A 19,412-nucleotide genomic window follows, 5' to 3' on the forward strand; every position below is an offset into this window, starting at 1 on the left:
GAGATGTGCATATGGCTCAGCTTTGTGTTTTGTAAATAAGAGACACTTACCCCAATAGGACCACTAGTGGTACTGAGCACATGCTTACATTTTCATAGGGCCACAAAAATGGAGACAGAAGTTGGGATACAAAACAAAGAATGAAACTTTGGCAGAGCTTTGACACTGTGTCTTCCAGAGTGGTGAAAGAAATACCTGAATAAAATAAACATCCAGAATCTCCTGTCAGCAAAACCAGAAAAAATCCTAAAGGAATACAGCCACGAGTATTATAAGGCAAAACTAACGGAGGAAGACAAACATTGTCACAGTAATGACATTACCCAGACTTTAACAGTTTTCTGCCATAGAAAGTCTATAACATTTCAGTTCATTATGATTCCCCATGCATCCCTTAAGAGCCTCAAAGCTCATAAAAATGATGTGTCATATTTTGATACTCGTACTAAACACAAGCTTTGTGATTACCAGTGTTTAAACTCAACACAATCCACACAGCCCTTCCTGAGGTATCTGATTAAATTTCTAATATTCATGAACTAGAATTTTAATATTGAATGCTCAAAATGATTTAGGTCTTTTGATGTAACGGAACATAAGTCCTTTAGTGTCAAGTGGAAGGCAGATCCTTTATTATGGCATTAATTATTTGGGATATTAGCATTATTTCTTTCTCTATTTGAATTAAATGGAATTCAAAACAGTGTGAATTTATGAATAGTCCACAATATAATTATTTCTACATTATCCCTGCAGCACCAGCAGAAAGACTGCCAACAGACCTGAAAATGTAAAGGAAGGAGATTGATCATCAATTTTTCTTTTCATCTTTCTTCTGAAAGATGGGAAAGGTAAAGCTCAGGATGTTTATACTCTAAATGGCTTCACTCCTTTTTTGATGCAAAAAAACCTGTCTTTATGCCTATAAACGCCACCTACATATTTTGCATTCAACATGCAATGATTAAAGGAAAGCACAATTAAACAAGATATACCATAACCAACTTCTTTTATGACTGAAACAAAAATATTCTTAATTAAAACCACAAAACTGAAAAAATAGCAGGGATTTTTACAAAATTTCAATACTCACTGGGACAAATGCTATGTCTTCACTTACATTTCTAGAGTTGCTACATACACAGAATTCCAAGTTCTGGTAGGAAGGACTAATTAAAGATACAAACATGGTACCTTCTTCCCAGCACTTAAACAGTACCAGTTGTCATTTCACTTGTGTTACAGGTATAGCCAGACAGTACTGCTAACAAAAGTAATTCATAACTATAAATAAATAAATACACCACCACACATGAAAAACTGCTGTTTGCAGGTCATTTGAGTCAGTTACCAGAGAACTAGATACTGACAGACCATAATCCAGCTTAACATTCCAATACAAAACACACAAAAAATAGCATTTATATGGGTTTACCCAAATTACAGGACTTCTTCGGTCCAGTTAAACCAGAAACACCTGGCCAACTGAGACTGCAACCTTACAAATAAACAGCCAAACCTATAAATAAACCAAATAAGCCATCTGTGCCACTGACTGGCCCTGCTTGTAGCCCATCTACACAGGTGTCAGCTCCTGGCCCTGCACTCTCAGCTGAACTACCATGGAGTGTTTGTACCATCACTGACTGACAGCACTAACACAAAATGAAAAAAATCCGTGAACAGAGTGCTTGTTTCCAACCTAAATAATACACAAAATCTATCATTCCAGTTTTGCTGAAATTTTTACTAAAAATACTGAAGGCATTTAAAACACATGCATCTTTAAAGTGACTGGATGAACTCCAACCACCTTTTTTCCTCTTCTACTATTTAGCAAACAAATTTTCAATCTAAAATTACCAACAAAATTTTCAACCAATATTAAATCTATTTAAAATGAAAACTCAAAGGATACTTGTAAAAACAAGCTAAAAAAAACCTGAACTCAAACCTGGAAAAAGCCTAAAGTTTTGCTAAGCCAGGTGGCAGTGTGCATTTGCAGCAGCCCAAGTCTCCTGCGGTGGAATCCAGAATCCTTGACGCGCCATCATTCAAGCCCTGTCAAATTTGATAATACTCAGTGTGTGTCTGGAAGGACACCATCCATTCAGGGAAATGAACGTGTCATTTGTTGTCATGACAGCTATCAAAATTCAGCCCAAGAGCATATCATAGAGCCACGTATCTCCTTCTGCACTAAGAGGTTGAAAAATACTTTCCTTGTCGTCATCCTAAACATCATTAGGATGTCAACTAAGAAGTCAGCTCCCCTGAAACAGCAGTGGCCCAGGATGGCACTGGGAGCCAAGTCCGACACACAATGGATGTGGGAGAAAACAAGTGTGATGGACACACTGCTGTTGTAATAACAGGAAGGAAAAACCTTGCAGCCATGGTATGCTGGGGGTATTCTTACTACATTAAAACCAAGAGCTCAGTATGATCAGTGCTTGGGATCTGCTTTGGTATCAGTGACAGGTTTTGCTAAACAGGAGGCTTCACTTATTACTGTTCCCTGAAACGCTTATTAGTCCAGAATGCTCTGAAAAATTTAGAGCAGTTTAGCTCTCCATATACAGATTAGGTTTTAACAGGACACAGTGTTCCTCTTCTCTCCCAAACTTATGAAAGACTGAAGGAATTAAGTGTTTTATTTTACTATATAGTTAACTAATACTTAATTGGTATACAAATAGCATTATTTCAGCCAACTTAAATTTGACAAGGATGAGTTACAAAATCCTACTATAGTTCATTTATAGTTTATTTGCTTAATGAATACCATTATTCCTTTCTAAACCTTCCCACCCTTGCAAGGATCTAATCTTATATTGAAGGAAAGGTTTAATGACCATTTGAAAATAACATAAATAACAACAATATAGTTAAAAACAAAGCGACAAAATCCTACTATAGTTCATTTATAGTTTATTTGCTTAATGAATACCATTATTCCTTTCTAAACCTTCCCACCCTTGCAAGGATCTAATCTTATATTGAAGGAAAGGTTTAATGACCATTTGAAAATAACAAATAACAACAATATAGTTAAAACCAAAGCAAAATTGACAATTTTCTTCCAAGAGCTTGCTTCCATTTTCTTAAAAACAGAACACATACTTTTTAAATTATGCACTGCTAGCAGAACCAATAATCCCACCCCAACATGAGCAAAAAGCACCTGCTTTTGTTCTCTTGCAGCCTCTGATGGCTCCTCTGTATTTGCACAGAGCTGACCCAGTGTAACCCATAGGGAAAGACAGGCAGGAGACAGCACTCAGCTAAAAGCAGCTTCTCACACTGTAAGAGGACGTGACCCAGACTCGGAGGACAGCATCAGGAAGAGCATCCACAGCCTCCAGCTTCCCCATAAACTTCAGTACCTGCTTTCACACTTGTGTCACTTCTCTTTACTAAGGCACTCATAAATACTCTGATCATTTCGGGAATGTAGAAACTTCAAACATCTCAGAAGGCCAAAATCTGCCTTTCTATCAAAAAAGTAATAAACTGAAGGCCTGCTCATTTATTTTTGGCTATTAATGCCCCACCTATACAAACAGTACAACTGCTGAAACACAACAGGCTTTCTAACTATATCTTTCTGATAAAACATTATTTGAAACAAAGTTCATATTTAATTTAATTAATTTAAAAAATATTTTTAAAAGGAGGTTGCCTAAGACAAGTTGCTACCTGATTCTGTAAAACACGACTTTTTTTTTGTCTAATAAAATTTCTGCTACATTCTATCTGTGGTTTATCTCACTGCCTGTTTTCATGTCTGTTTCTATGGTTGCTCCTGTGGTTGTGTGTACCCTGCATACAGTAACTGATAAGAGTTGAGGAAAACTGGATAAGTAAAAAGACACCCACATAGCATTTAAATTTGCACCTGTATTTTGTCACAATTGTAAGAGCGAATCATCACTTTTGAGAATTCAAGGATCTGCCAAGTGTCCCTTGTTCACCACATGGTCTGCTCCACCAAATAATCAACAGTAGTTACATGTCACCATATTAATACCGGCTAAGGAGATCAGGACCAAAACCAGCCTAGCAAACCTACAAAAAAGTGCAATAAAAAACCTCTAAGCCACAAAGTACGTTTCTACAATTGTGAACAAATACAGGCTATACCAGCATGCGTGACTTTCCACTCTAACAAATGTTTTTCATAGCATAAGTATTTCTAAAACTTTACTTGACACCAGGGTTTTGTGTATAGCTGCAGTAATTTAAAATGCAATGGGTTGCTATTCTCTAATCAAGATTTATTCCTCTGCACCTCAATTCTTAAAATTCTCAATGCTTTATGAAAGCTTTAAAATGTACACTGTCAGGCCACCTCATTGCACACAAAGTTATTATTTATGCTGGGTCTAAACTATAAACTCCATTAATAGCGAGAAACAAACTGATTTGTTGTGTCACATATACTTAACTGAATATAAAAATATATACTTCATATTGCAATGCACTTTCAACTTACTCATGTCATTAGCATTTATGAAACAATTCTGAATTCTTATGATGGGGAAAAAAGAGAACTTTAAGGAAAAAATAAACCAAAACAACATAAAGTTACCATTTTGAAGAATTACTTTATACACTACCGAACAGAGCAACAGTTTAATTGGGCAGAACACTGTTGACTACATTATTATGAGAAAACTAATGGGCCTAATTAATTTGAAGGAAAATTTTAAACTGGAACCACCTAAAACAGAAATAAGCTTTGGATTCCTAGGCCAACATGCAGAAATCTGCAAAGCAAAACAAACAGAAAAGTAATTTCTCAAAAGGTGTAGTGGGATCTCATGTAGTAAAGACTGGACAACGGTGCACAGGTGAAATGATTAGTGCAGGCCTCAATTCTTCACCTCAGGATGACAAAACAATGCTATTCCCCCACTGCAAACACCATCTCAGCTCTCTAAACATTGTTCACTTCAGGAACTAGTAAGAATTCCTGACTTTCACTCCCTGGAAGCTATCATTCTACAACATTTCTGTATACCTAGTAAATACAAGGACAAAGCGTACTACCTTTAAGTTCATTATTTGATGAGAAGCAGATAGCAGCTCTCCTGCAGAGCGCCTCAACTCTCCATCTCTTTGCCATTCCAGATGACCTACTTTGGAGGAGCAGGGTGTCCAGCGACCAGCACCTCACCCTGGGCTCACTAAACTAACCAAAACACAGCAGCGCCTGGTTTCAGTTTTCAAACTCCCTCAAACACCTCTAATAAATCCACATCGGCAATCCCCCCTCCTCAAAACACAATGGGAGTGGGGTTAGGTAACACCCACAGCTTAGAAACCATCATACAAAGAGAAACCTCAATACAAAGAGAAAATATTTTTCTAGAACCTATGCTTTACATTCAAAGATGCCTTGGTTTTGATTTCAAACCTGCTGCAAGTAAATTGATACAGCACCTGTCTCCATGAGTCTGGAAGCAGCTTTTATGCTCAAGGAGCATGAAAAATGCAGATACTCTGGGTAGTTTTGCTGCTGCTCAAGACCAGGACCAGCAAACAGAGCTATCTGAGTATCACTTTTCGAGTCGTCACTGTTATAGTTTCCACCGAGGAAAGCCATGAGCACTACACAGGATTAACATACCAACAGCAACACAAGGCACAAAACAAAAAAACAAAGGCTGGAAAAGCAGCAGACACTGCTGACCTTGTACCTCTTCTTTAGCTAACAGAAGATGTGAGGTGACACGGAAGAGAGCAAACACCTTTCCTTAAGCTTTCAGACAGCTAGCCAGGAAAATAGAGAGGAAAAGAGGAAGGGGAGATAAGTTCCCTTCCTGTAATGCAACAAGGCAAAGGCTGAAAATATGAATTTATCATACGTTCAGTAGCCAAGACGTAGTAAAAAGGATCATCCAGGGTATCAAGGGCTAACTGCTATTAGTTTTGGGAAAACACAGCAAAAAAGATTTTGTGTATATATTTTTTTTCACAAAAGCAATTGGAAATGTAATCTGGTAGAAGTAGGAGGCAAATGCAACAGCTAATATTGCAATGACAGAACAACAGCAATAAAAGCTAACGTTATAATGAATCTGTATCTGTTTCATGGCCTATATAAAAATATTTGCTAATTACAGACTTCATCTTCATGGTACAGGTGCCTTCTATTGCTACATTTATTCACTGTTCCCGAAAGTGACATCTTCTGTCAAAGTCACAAGAAGAAAGTCAGTTACAAAGACAAAGGGATCTGCTTAACTTCTTAAATGCACTTGGTGAGACAGAAGCTTTCGATTTCCAGAGTTGTGAAATCAATATTTCAGAGAAGCAACAACATTACATCAGAAATTATAATCCTAAAAATGAAAACACAGTACCATTAACATCATCTGTGTGGTGCTGACTGCTTCAGATTCCTAAAAAGCAATGGCAAACAAGTACTTTCAAACAGAAATTCTCCATAATCTCCTACCCAGTGAGTCCTTTCAAATTCCTCCATATTAAGTTACCAGTCCAAACTCCCGATGATACAAACCACGCATGGTTAGGCCATGAAAATTTGTTTTTACAAAGGCCACTACCAAATTTCATGAAAGAGAAGTCTAATTCTCCCACGTTAAGCTGCTAGAACAGCAGCAGTATGTTCCTCAGAAACAAAAATGCTTCATGGGAAGAAACACCGCTCAAGCTGAAGAATGCTTTAAATTCTTGCCGACTTTCAGTCACCATACAACTTTTAAAACAACAAAAGGTTTCTCTTTGTTTTACAAAAACATGATAGTTCCGAGTGAAATACTCCACAGAATTCAAGGAATAACCCTGATGCACACAGAGAACCACATTTACTGTTAAAACACAGTGGAAGATATTAACATAGAAACTAGAGCCGAGAGCCCTCATGATCAGCCAGCTGCAGGTCAAACCTGAACTACAAACCTGAATCCCGATCTAGCAACCTGATCTTAGACAGGCCAAAGTGCCTAGCCTGCCAGCAAGGGGTAGCTGTTAGCCTGGGCACATTTTTAATTAAAAACAGGGCGAGAAGACTTACAAACTTCAGTAATTTTCTTCCCAAAACACGCAGGGATGCGCTTGACCGAACACTCATTAAGCGAGATGTAATTTTACCTTTATGTCCTTTACCTACACTGGCATCGACCGAGGCCACAGCGCACGGCGCTCCTTGAGCAAATCCCCGGCCTCAGCCCTACTGAAGTCCAAAGTCGGTGACGGAAAGAAAAACGAACTGAGCGGACCGAGGGCGATGTCCCCGCCGCAGCCCGGTGTGCCCGCCCGCCGGTTCCCGTGCGGGGCGGCGGCGCTCCCGCTCCCGCCCGGGAAACTTTCGGCTTGCGCCGCTCTCCGGCCGGGAGGCGCTGCCCGCCTTCCCCCGGCGCTGCCCCGCGGCCGCCGGATACGCCGCCTCCATTCACCGGAGCCCCGCGAGGGGTGCGGGGGGGTGGCGTCCCGGCCCGGCGCTGCCCCCCGGCCGGGCGGCACAAAGCAGCGGCTGTCACACGCACGCACACACACACACGAGCAGCAACTCGGGAGGATGAGGAGGAGCCGCCCCCGAGCCCCCCCCGCAACTGGACGTGGCACAACGAACACCGCTCCGCTCCGGGCCCCCCGCGCCGCCCCCGGCAGGTACCGGCCCCCTCCTGCGCGGGGCGGCCGCGGAGCCTCGGCCGCACAGGTGACACCCGCCTTTCCCCCGCTCCCGGCTCCCCTTCCCCGCGTCGTCCCCCGCGGCCGCCACAAGTTTGCGGCGGGCCCCGGCCCCCGCCCCGGCCCCAGCCCCATCCCCGTCCCGCCCGCGGTCGCGCTCACCTCCGGCCGGCCAGCGGGGAGCGGAGCGGGGCGGGCGGCGGGGAGGCTCCCAGCCCAGGCGGGCTCCGCTTCTTTGTCTCCTCGGCGGCGGCGCCCGCTCGCTCCCCCTCCGCTTCCCTCTGCCCTTCCCTGGGCGGATGCGGGCCGCGTCCTCCGAGAGGGGCCGGCTGGCTCCCCCCGCTTCCCGTTCCTTCTCCTCCTGCGCTCTTCGCCGGACGCGTCCAAGGCCCCGGCCCTCGGCGGCAGCAACGGCGGCGGCAGCTCCGCTCCCTGCCTTCCCTCTGCCTGCTGCGCCCGGCGGCGGCGGCGGCGGCGGCCCCTCCTCCGCGAACCGCCCCCCCCGGCACAGGCACAGCCCCCGCCCCCGCCCTGCCCTTCCTGCCGCTGCCGCTGCCGGGATCGCGCGGGAGGAGCTCTCCGGGCTCCCCCTTGCCCGCCGGGAGGGCCGCTGCTCCCCCGCCCCAGCGCAGGAAGGACGGGCAGGGACAGCCCGGGTGGCTCCCTCCCCTCTGCGGGAGGACCTCTCCGGGACCGCGGGGCGGGGCAAAGGGGGCCCTGCCCGGCAGGAGCCTTGACGCCTCCTTCCCGATCCATCCCCGTGAGACCCGGTGCTCCCGGAGAAGCTGCCCCGCTGGGAGCCAAAGCGCCCGGGAAAAGTACTGGCGAATGCTGAAAGAGCCGGGGATGGGGGGGACGTGCGCGCTTCGGGGCTGGGCCGGGGGAAGTGCCCCGGGGCGGGGAGGGGTGCGCCGGGGTTCGCCCTGGGGCTGCCACGGGCCGGGACTGCGGGGCCGCTGCCGCCGGGAATTTCCAGCCGCGGTATCGGGGCGCTTCCGCCGCCGCCCATTAGCCGCGGGGCGGCCGCAGCCGTAGCTCTTCCCGGCCCTTCTTTTCCCTGCCGGCCCGGGGCGAAGTTTCAGCCTCAGCGCTCCGTGTATCAGCCCGGTCAGGCGGTGTTGTGCCCTCGGCAGAGGATGGTGGGCATGGCAGCCACCCAAGCCACAGCATCAGAGAATATCCTGTATTGGAAGGGACCCACAAGGTTCATCGAGTCCAACTCTTTGCCAAGCACAGAACACTCCAAGAATTCCACCATGTGCTGAGAGCATAGTCCAAATGCTTCTTGAACTCTGTCAGGCTTGGTGCTGTCACCACTTCCCTGGGGTGCCTGCTCCAGTGCCCAACCACCCTCTGAGAACCTTCTTCTAATACCCAACCTAAATCTCCCATGGCACATTTCAGGCCGGTCCCTGGGGTAAGCCAATTGGTGTATGTCCAGCCCATGCCAGCTGCTGTGCCCCTCCACTCACAGGAAAGACCTCCACGAGTGGTTAAAGGCAGAGGACAGAAGCCCCTTGTGGTGGCCCTGGTCTCTAGTGGGAATAGCCAACCTGCCAGTCCCAGTGTTCCCCTTGGCACACTCCCCCAGTAGTGTCCCCGGGCTATGGGGAAAGATCATCCCTCGAGGTGGGCAGGGAGGAAGGGGGAAGCCACTCAAAAATATTGTAAATCCTTTACAACACGGCAGCTTCGAGGGAGAGGAGGATGGAGTGTTAGCTGTACTGGTTCACTGGTTCTCCTCAGGAGACATTTGCTGGCTTGGGAGGCAAGGCTAGGCAACACCACTTTTTCTGAATCCAAATTCAAGTCAGCAGCCCTGCTGTCTTGTTTTGTATGACCAAGCTTAATATAGTAGTGAGATCTTGGGACAAAGATTTTAGAAGCTTGAAATATGATGATTTAAAAATGTGTGCTCGGCAATCTTTCCATGCTCTTGCTTAAAATGGTTTAGAAATCCTCAAATAACTCCCTCTTCCCCTTGTTAACTTTTACAAATTCTCACAACACTTAACTGATGGTTTGGGAAGTTCCAAGTGCCTTTCACTTGCCTGTGAGATAAACCTGAAAGGAAAATGTGGCCACTTCTTTTTTCCAAGAAAGACTTTGCATGCACCTCAGGGAGGAACAGAAATCCCCTTTCCTGGGTTTTTGTGCATGCATTTGATTTCAGTTCAGAGAGGTGTTAATCTTCCTTTTGAAACAATAATCTGACCATGCTTTTTCAGAGCTGGAAAATATTTGGGGTCCCTGCTGGCTCCACCTCACAGCATGTCAGGCCTCACTCCAGCCTGCAGAGGCTTAGGCTGAATTTAAATGGGATCGGTCATCCAAGGACTTTCAGATAAAAGTCTCTGTTGTTTCTAGAACAAAATGCACTGTGGAAGTGATAAAAGAGAGGTGAATTATCCCTTCTCTCCTTTGCATTTATAGTACACAGTTAGGTTTCAGTCTAGGTTTTGTCCCTTCTTACCACACCTTGCTAATGCCGTCCTACAATAAATCCTCCACTTTGTTCTTTTCCCTATAGCATTGTTGGCTTGAGGATGTCCAAGGCAAGGTGGAATGAACCCTTCAAAGTTTCCAGGCTAAGTTAGACCTCCAGAAGGAATCATAAGCTGCTGAATGAGCAGTAGCTCTCAAAGCTTTACAGGTATCTGAAAAAAAAAATTATAAAACACACCTAACTTTAGCAGATTAATGCTAATAGGATTTACAGAATAAGAATGTTTTAAGGAGGGATTTGGATGAATACATTGTCTTGAGGCAAAGGACTAATTTAAGGACTCTGAAGCATACTGTTGTTAAATATACTTAATTACATTAAGAAACGATCCATTAAAGCTGGGTTTTTTTCCAAAGTGTGGCTTATGACGAACAGAAGACACTGTAGAAAGGTTTTGCATGTTGAAGGATGTTTTAACTGCCTATTTGCTGAATGAATCCTTAGGTTTCCCTGCAAAAACAACCAAGATGTTGCCCTGAGTAGTATTTCAAAACATTGAGCCTACTGAAATATTAATGTATGCCTTTTAAAATGTCATAATTAGCTGTTATCTCTGAAATAACTGTTATTAAGAAGAGCTGGCTGCTTGTGATTTGAGTGAGAATTACATTCTAAATATGAGAAGATGATAAATTTGGGGAATATGCACAGAAGTGAAAGCAGTACATGATGTGGCAGGCACACTTTTGTATAAAGAAAGTAAATATGTAAAGCATGCACTTTTGCATATGCATAAGAGTGGTGCTGTCCTTAGAAAATATATACACCGGAGAGAAGAGCATAAATATTTTTCCTAGCTTAAGGGCATAAATATATAGTAAAAATAAAGAAAAAAAAAAGGGTAAGTAATAGAAATACATATCTATGTCTTTGGCAAAGAAACAGCATGCCTCATACTGCTGCTTCAAGCAGGGCTACATTCAAACCCCAGACCCAGAGGTTGTGTGATAGACCTATTTTGCAGTTACACGATGATAGGCAGTTCATCTTGATGTTCATGTTTTGCACAGGAGGCTAAAAAAAAAAAACAATAGCATGTCTTTTGGCTTATAGTTCTTTATTTTTTTTTCCACCTTTCATTTTTCATGACTACCCATTTTCTGTGTCCTGTGTGCTGCTGTTTGGGCTTTTCCACTGGCCTGGCAGAGCGGTGGCTTCCACAGGATGGGCATGTGAACGTATGGATCCCAGCCACGCAGATCCAAACCACACTTAATATATTTACACACATAATGGCCAGAGAAAACAACCATCTCCCAGATGTGGCTCCTTCTGCACAAATACCTGATCTTTTCTCCAGATGCATCAGGTTTTCTCACCAGCTGCTGTACCTAGAGTATGAGCTAATACCTACTCCCACAGGGAGACATTTTAGCAGGGGTGTCAGACAGAGGGACTGGTAAGTTGGAAATCTGGAAAACAACATTGTCCAGTTCAGAGGTAGACAGCAGAGGTGTTTGGTCGCTCTGTGTTAGTCCATTGGGGTGAAAATATACCTAATCTAAGTTAATATAGGTTGGACTCCATGATCTGAGAAGTCTTTCCAAAACATAATTTATTCTATGACTCTGTGATTAACCTCTTTCAAAAGCCCCTACTCCTGATTTTCAAAACTGCCTTTTAAAGATATCAGTAGTGTAATAAACTCTGTTTATACACATGGGGTTGTTAATACTGTGTCAGTAACAAGTGGAAAGGTAAAAAAACCTTGGGCATTCTGGGGGGAAAAAAGGGGGATTTTTAATTCTCCCTATCTTGTAAAAGAAACGCTCATTTTAATAACACAAACAACAATAACAACAGAAGATAACAGAAAACTTTTGTCAGTGTATTTTGTCTCAAAAAAAAAATCTTGAAGGGTTTACATCACTACATATTTAGTTTCTGCTTAAAACATGTGTTCAAGCCCATGTGGATGAAGGGGAATTACATGACCACTACCAGGGGAGAGTAGATCCCAAATACTCACTTAGTTACTGCTGAGTCACTTAAGTATATTTGCACTATGATTCTAATTCAGCCTGACGGTAAGGCAGCTGCTTTTCTCACTTACTGCATGGCTGCTGCATCTTCAATGACATTTATGAAAAACGTTGAGGGGAAGAACGTGTCCTTAGAGCTCACAATACATCCAAATTCTTCTATTCAATGGACCAAAGCTCCCCAAAGGTGCTGTAAAACTGCAAGCTAAATCTATCAGCAGATCACATTTAACTATGACAAATTCTATCGTTATCTTTTGTAGACAGTTGCTGAGATTCGAAGTATTTATGTAAGGAAAACAAACCGGTGTTTTGGGCTTTGGAAATGTCAGGGCCCTTGATTCTCCTGTTTATTTAAAAGTGGATGTGTGCTGAGGGACATCTTTTGAACTCTATTGAAAGGTTAAAACTGATCTTTCATACAGTTTTGAAATTCAAAATACTGCTGTTAAATGTTTTGACTCTGCTGTGTAATCTCTGTTTTGCACTTAAATACCAAATTCTATCTAGAGCTGGCTCTTCTGCACAGTGCAGAGACACAGGCATTGCATCTTCCAGCCATGAGGTGCAGCCATTTCAAGGGAGGAGCACAACCCCCTGACGTGTGCCACAGCTGTGCAACAGTTCAGAGCCAATGGTGCAGATACAGCATTCCACTGCTGTGGTAGATTATGTCAGCAAAATGGGATTGCCCACATTGGACTTTGCTCAGGACTGCAAGCTGATAATCCCCTCTCATGAGTAAAAAATGTGTAGAAAAAGGCAACAGAAAAGAAGCAGAGGAAGTTATCTTACCTGGAGATCCAGTAGGCTGCATTACCAATTTATGAGTTGTATAAAGCCAAGGACCAGTGCTTTCTTTGCTTGGGAGGAACATTTTCCAAGGGTATGTAGTTGTTTACTGATGCAGGGAAGCTCATCCCATGGGCCTTCAAACTCCATGGGCCAAGTTCCATGGCAGCCTCCTTGAGGACCCACAGCCACAACCTTGCAGCTTTTATGTGCCTGGACAGGACTTCTTCTCTGCCCATCCCAGCTAGGTACAGCAACCATGGTCTGAAAAAGTGGCAAAGTGATGTGCTGCAGATCCACAGATACATTATCTGTGGATACATTATTGTACATTATCATGTCACCCCAGGATCCTGGGCAAATGGAGCAGAGGGATGGTGGGACTGAGTTGGGCCAAGAGGTTGAAAAAGCAGCTGCAGGTTGCGAGTGAAGGCAGCACAACAATCCTGTGACATCACACTGACTCAGGTTAAACTTCCTACTTGGCTCTCTACTGTGTCTGCAGCCTTAATTATCAACTTCATATCAAAGGGCTGACTTCACCCTTTAGAGGTCTGACTAGTGTCAGTTTCAGAAAAGGAAACAAATAGTCCTCATTAGCCTTCCCAATTATTTTCTAATAACTGGTGACTAATCATAGGCCCTGCCTGTGAAAACTGTTTTGCCAATTATTTTAATTGTTATAGAAAATTATTGTATCTCTCAGAGCACTGATCCCAAGAAGCTGGAGACTATGCAAGAAGTGCAACCTTCAAAACAATGTTTCCATCCTTCATGACTGCCAGGGAAAGTCTGGAAGCCTGCTCTCTGTGAACTTAGAAACCTGTAGATAAAAGAAAAATCAATGTGCTTTTAAATCAGGATTTTACATTAGTTCCATGATTGGTGTCATGATTGAATTTTTGAATGTTTGAGGTTGGCAATTCTGAATTAGGTCAGACGGTGTAAGTCATTTTCTGCTATTATGTGCTGGCATGAATTTTACCTTCATGCAACATTTCCTGTTTGAATGGGTAATGCAGATTCTTACCGATCAGTGCACGAGATTTTAGTCTACAGTCTAGACAGATGTACAGTCCATACAGATTAAACATCATCTACAATGGTCATAGTCTAATCTGGTTTTTTCTGGTTCAGAAAATAAAGAAGTGTAATCTGTTTTTTCTGTTATTTTTCAATCCAGAATTGAAAGACAAGACCATCACATAAGCAGTGTGATCACTATATAATTTTCCCTGTATATATGTGATTTACAATAACGGGAGGAAAAACACAGTGGGCATACAACAATAAACCAAGACTCTGTTGAAAAATTTAAATTAGAGATATTTTGTGTAGTCAGTTTTTAAAGTTCCTTCTTAATGTTGCAGAGCTTATGATCTCTACACTTAACAAGTGAAGTCATCCTCATTTTCTAATGGGAAATAGGTTAAAAATACCTAAATAGGTGTGACTTTAAAATCAGAATTTGGGTATACAAGATAATGGACTGCTGTTTCTAATAGAACTGGTACATAACTATTGTGAAATTTGATGTATTCTGGTATTTTGCTGTCACTCAGCAAATAACCTCAGTCATCGCTGTGGAATTAATTGAATTGTACATCAGTACAATCAATTGCTGCTCAATCTAATTAAAATTACAATTAGCTGGGAGAAAAATAGTGTGAAGAACCTAATATGGTTGAAAGTGAAATTTTCCTGACTCCATCAGTCATAATTGAAATTGCTGAATGATTATACATAACAGCAAAACTGAATACCAGAGAGCATTATAAAAATAAGTGGTCAAATACAAATATTACATAAAAAAATCTGGGAACACTGAATTCTTAAATCAGAAATTAAGAAAAATTTTAACTATACAAAATCATAACTATGGGTTGTTAACTGAAATAAAGTAAAATTTATTTTAAATATTGATTGTATCACAATTAGTTCTTTTAAGGAACAAATTTTTTGGTAATGACAAGCTATGAAAAAATAGGTTTCAACATACAATTAGGGGTGTCTTGGTTTTGGGTGGGGCTTTTTAAAGCAATCCCTTTTTTAAGATGCTATTGCAAAGACAGCAACATGGCAATAACTGGCTGAGTATATGTAAACTCGGATCTTCCACACTACCATTATTTTACCTCATTTCTATTACATACAAGAATTGTTTAGAGACAGGAAAAATAATTCAGAAGTCAGTGTTCCTAGTCTTTGTTTTTCTACTGTCATTGTCACCCAACTGCCTGCTTTGGCTTAGTCAGGAAAACTTTGATAGTTTAGTATTCCCTGGTTTAACACGATTATAGTAATAGTTCACTGGGATGATAACTTGTAGATGTAAAGCACAGAGGGCATCCTATACTAGTGGTATATTTTAGCATTACAGCTTGCAGCAGCAAAGTCAGTCCTGATTTAGCTGACAAATCCAGTTCCCAACTGAAATATACCAGGTGCTATTTTTCCTTCAACAAATTTTTGGAGGATCAGTTGTGTTCGTAGTTTTGAGATTCATTTGCCAAACGCCTTTTTCATGCTAACCTAGGTGACTGCATGTTTATCTGTAGTCTGTGAACATAGATGGACATGTGCATCAGAGCACTCTGGATAAACACTTGAGTCATTGACATCAGACATATATAGGACCAGTTTCTACTCAGCAACCAAAGGTCTGCATGGTTCCTCAAATCCCAATTTTAAATATGGCAGCTCTTTCAATGCCAAACCTCTCCTGAGTGGAGATTGCTTGCCATAGCTGTGAGTGCGTGCCAGACAGGAGGCACAGCACTGTTCAGCTGCCATATGAAAAAGTAGCAGTCCAATCAATTTGGCCCAACACTAACAATCATGTCTTTTCTGGTTTGAAATCACCTACACTTTGGCTTTCTGTAGAGCTCAACACTGAAGTAACCTCCTCTCATGAGATTTAAAATTTGATGGGTGAGGTTCCTAGCTGACAGGGCAAATTATGTAGGCAAACTTAATCACAGCTAATTTACTTTGTATTGATACTGGTAGGTCATGATAGTCCTTTTGCAGATCGCTCAGGAGAACACCATTTCCTCTGCCCTCACCCTGAAGAACAGTTTAGTTGACCTTAGGAGTTTCCCAGCAGAGCACAGGGAACCCTGCAGAGGGTCAGAGCTTGAGGTCGGTTGCCTTTGCAGCCCCCCTTAAGGGCCCCCACCAGCAGAGCTGTAGCTGGCATGCCTCCCCTTGCCAGCTGCTTTAGAGCTCCTGTGAAAGCCTTGGGAGGGAGAAAAGCTCCTCACTGTGGGAGGGTGGGTGGGAAAAATGATAACGGGGAGTGGTTGCATTCTCCTCATTCCTGTCCCAAACCTCCTAGTCATTGGGTCCTCTCCACTGAAATACCCCCGGGAGGGGAATTCCTGGGAAGCATCCAATCCAGAGGGAATGAAATGTGCCTTTATGTTGACATGCTGTTGTTCATGTTGATCTAAAGATGTTACAAATGCTGTTTTGTGCTGGTCCCCTGTTTGCCTGTTTGCCTGTTCAACACATCACCTTACAATGGCATGTATTTTAATTGTATATTCCCCTAACAGGTGCCCAACACTGCCTCGTGCTTTGGTGTCAGTAACTTTGAAATTGTTTACGGAAAAGCTCATGGCTCCCACTGATTTCATCTGCTCTTGCAATTTCACTATGAGTCATCCAATATGGTGTGTACTTTGTTTTACTTGCAGACCAAACTGCCTGAATTGCATCTTTAGTTAAGTTGTCTCAGCTCCCTTCAGGCAAAAAAGTACAAGCAAATAAAAAGTTTCTTGCTCTCACAGCTGTGGAGGTACACTTGAAAATGTCTTACTTCTCTTTCTTTACTAGGAGGTAAATAAAAGCCACCCACCATTGCATTTTTAATAGTGCTTATTTTGGGTCACAAGTTATGGTGGTTGTGGGTGTTTTCAACCCTTGGGAAAGCAGCAATGTTTTAACCCCTTACAGGGGTTATACATAAGCTCGATGAATGTTCATAAAGTGCTTTGAGAACCACAAAGGTAAAGCATTGAAAGAGTAGGCCACTTGCTAGGAAATTGCCTTAAGATTATGAGGATTCAAGGGACTTGCTGGAGTCTGGAGCTTGATGCTCAGGGGAGTTTGCAGTGCTTGACTCTCTGAGCTGTGAGGATGGGGAGGGAGTAGTGTGGTGAGAGAGCCTACAATACCTGAGGCACTGTGAGATGAAGAGGAAGGGACTTAATGTCTCAGGCACATGGTGGGATTCTTGTGGTGTCCTGCAGAGGGCCAGGAGTTGGACTCGGGTCCTGATGGGTCCCTTCCAACTCAGCCTATTCTATGATTTTATGATTTTATAATTCTATGATGTGCAGCATCTACCCATTTATATTTCAGCCTTAGATGGGACTTGACATTTTAAGAGTGGTTGGGAAGAAGCAGCAGTCCACAGTGGAGCCTGGAAGGACTGCAAAGGGACTCAGCTGAGCTGGATACAACTGCCCTGTCCCCTTCTTGCCCAGAGGTTCACTTGCTGCCTCTAGAAGTCAATCTCACACTTTTTCCAAAGCTGAGCCTATTGAGAGCACCAATTGCTGTGAAAATCCTTAAGCTACACTTGCAAGGAGAGTGTTTTTACCATGATTTGTTGAAGCCAGGAGGTCACTGAGTATGCACAGCCCTCTCTGAGCAGGGATGCTGTTAACAAGCAACATCAGTGTTGATTTTAAGAATAATACATTCAGGTGCAATGGCCAGGCTAAGGGAACATAACGTTATTTTTCCTACAATTTGGCTAAAAGTGTCATAATTATGTCCATTACTTTATCAGAGTTGTTACCTTTGCAGTTGTAAACAAGAAAGGCTCGCCAATTTTCCACTCAATGGAAAAGTCCTGTATGCTTTGATAGCAATACACCAGAGACAGCATATAATGGAAATGTTGTCATGGAGTGCCAGCTCAAAAACAGAGGAAAATGGCTGAAGAATTAACTCTCAAAAGACATTTTTCTTTCCTGCTTTTCCTTTTCTTATTTTCCTATTTTCTTTTTAATTTCTTTTTTCTCTCTTTTTATTTCTCTTTAATAATATGCATATTAAAAGCAGGTTTCAATCTCAAATAGACCTGTATGTCTTTTTTGCTATAATGTACAATTAAGACATATAGCAAATCCGCTTTTCAGTTGTCATTTCTCAGGTACTTCCTGCTTATGTCTTCAATCAATATAACATTCTATGTAAGCAGAATAAAGCAGCTTGAGAAACATATCTACTAATTATTTTCTCTCAGTTAGATGAATGTTGTATTGGATTTATGTATCTCTAGCTCAAATTGTGGTCTACATATCTGGCAGTTCCTTGCCTTTTAAAGGGCAGAGTGGGCAGAAGGGTCTTGGTAATCTTGATCTCTGCTGCCTACATACATCAGCTGAGCTAGTGCCAAGGATGAAGCAACCTGTCGCATTTAGAACTGTGTTTGGTCACAGTTCTTTGCCTGCAGCCTGCCGCAGTGCAGAAGTGTGTGGGTTTGACCAGTGTCACCTAAGATCTCCTTAAATCAGGTTCATTATTTGCTGACCAACAACAATTGATTATCTGAGACAAAGGTTAACATTACCCTAGACATTTGTGGTGTCTCTAAGGCTAATTCCTAGATTAAATAATAAATGTTTATGCTCTGAGAGAAAACATTTATTCAAAGTTAGGAGAGCATGTATCTAATACAAACATGTCCCCAGGAACCACCATTTGAGCTGTATGTGACTGTACAGGTGTCTATTCTTATATTACTTAATCTTTTTCTAATTAATGTTTAGTGGTCTTCTTTCTCACATCTTTGCTAATATTTTCACCAGCAGTAGTGGTCACTATGAGCAAGCAGGGCTCAGATCCAGAGGTCAGCAGTGTGTTTCTTGTAGAGCACACATGGAGCCTGTGGATGCAGGCACCAAAGTGTTCAGCTAAGGACAAAGAAGAGAGGCAACATGTGCCTCTCCTCCTTTCCTAGTTCTGCATCCTGCTTATACCAGCTCTGGCCCTAACTGGACCCTCCCTTTGACTCACTAGTGTGGCATAAAGCTATGTAGGATTTGCTGTTGTTTGTTTTCTTCCAGGTTGTTGAACTGAGGTGACTCAAGTACAAAGCCAACATGTGAGTGCTGGTGTCACCATAAAATACAGAGAGAAACTCTGTGGTGGCAGGGGTGTGATAGATGGGTGAGACCTCCTTTTTGAGGTCACAAAGTGCTTATTTGACTCCCTGAGATTTGTGATACAAAATCCTTGGGGCAAAGGATTCTCTGCCAGCACCTTCTGCAGGAAGCAACCTGGCACCAAGAAACATGGTGCATGAGCATCTCTTACAAATCCCACCCCTGTTCCTCTTGCCAGGATGAAGGAATCCTGAACTTGCTTTGCTGACTAGGAGATAGAGATCTCTGGATGTTACTGACTCCCTGCTTTCCATGTAAGTACCTGACATATTACGCAGTGGCACTACACACCCT

At 42.8% G+C, this 19,412-nt stretch overlaps 2 protein-coding genes across 2 annotated transcripts in view; one reads left to right on the top strand and one right to left on the bottom strand.

Annotated features, from left to right (window-relative positions):
• NCK2 (NCK adaptor protein 2) overlaps positions 1 to 8,141 on the bottom strand; it is an 85,959-nt gene extending 77,818 nt beyond the window's left edge. Inside the window, exon 1 of the mRNA XM_039714319.1 lies at positions 7,822 to 8,141. The gene's annotated coding sequence lies outside the window, so the exon portion shown is untranslated. The remainder of the gene's footprint in view (positions 1 to 7,821) is intronic.
• On the top strand, positions 6,516 to 10,813 carry LOC120504681 (basic proline-rich protein-like). Its single transcript, XM_039714420.1, has 3 exons — positions 6,516 to 6,534; positions 7,229 to 8,477; positions 10,190 to 10,813. The coding sequence occupies exons 1-3, from the start codon at positions 6,516 to 6,518 to the stop codon at positions 10,254 to 10,256; spliced, it is 1,335 nt and encodes a 444-aa protein (XP_039570354.1). The 3' UTR covers positions 10,257 to 10,813.
• Positions 10,814 to 19,412: the final 8,599 nt, after the last annotated feature.

This window comes from Passer montanus, unplaced genomic scaffold, assembly GCF_014805655.1.
Source record: "Passer montanus isolate IOZ18808 unplaced genomic scaffold, ASM1480565v1 scaffold3, whole genome shotgun sequence".
Taxonomy (NCBI): domain Eukaryota; kingdom Metazoa; phylum Chordata; class Aves; order Passeriformes; family Passeridae; genus Passer; species Passer montanus.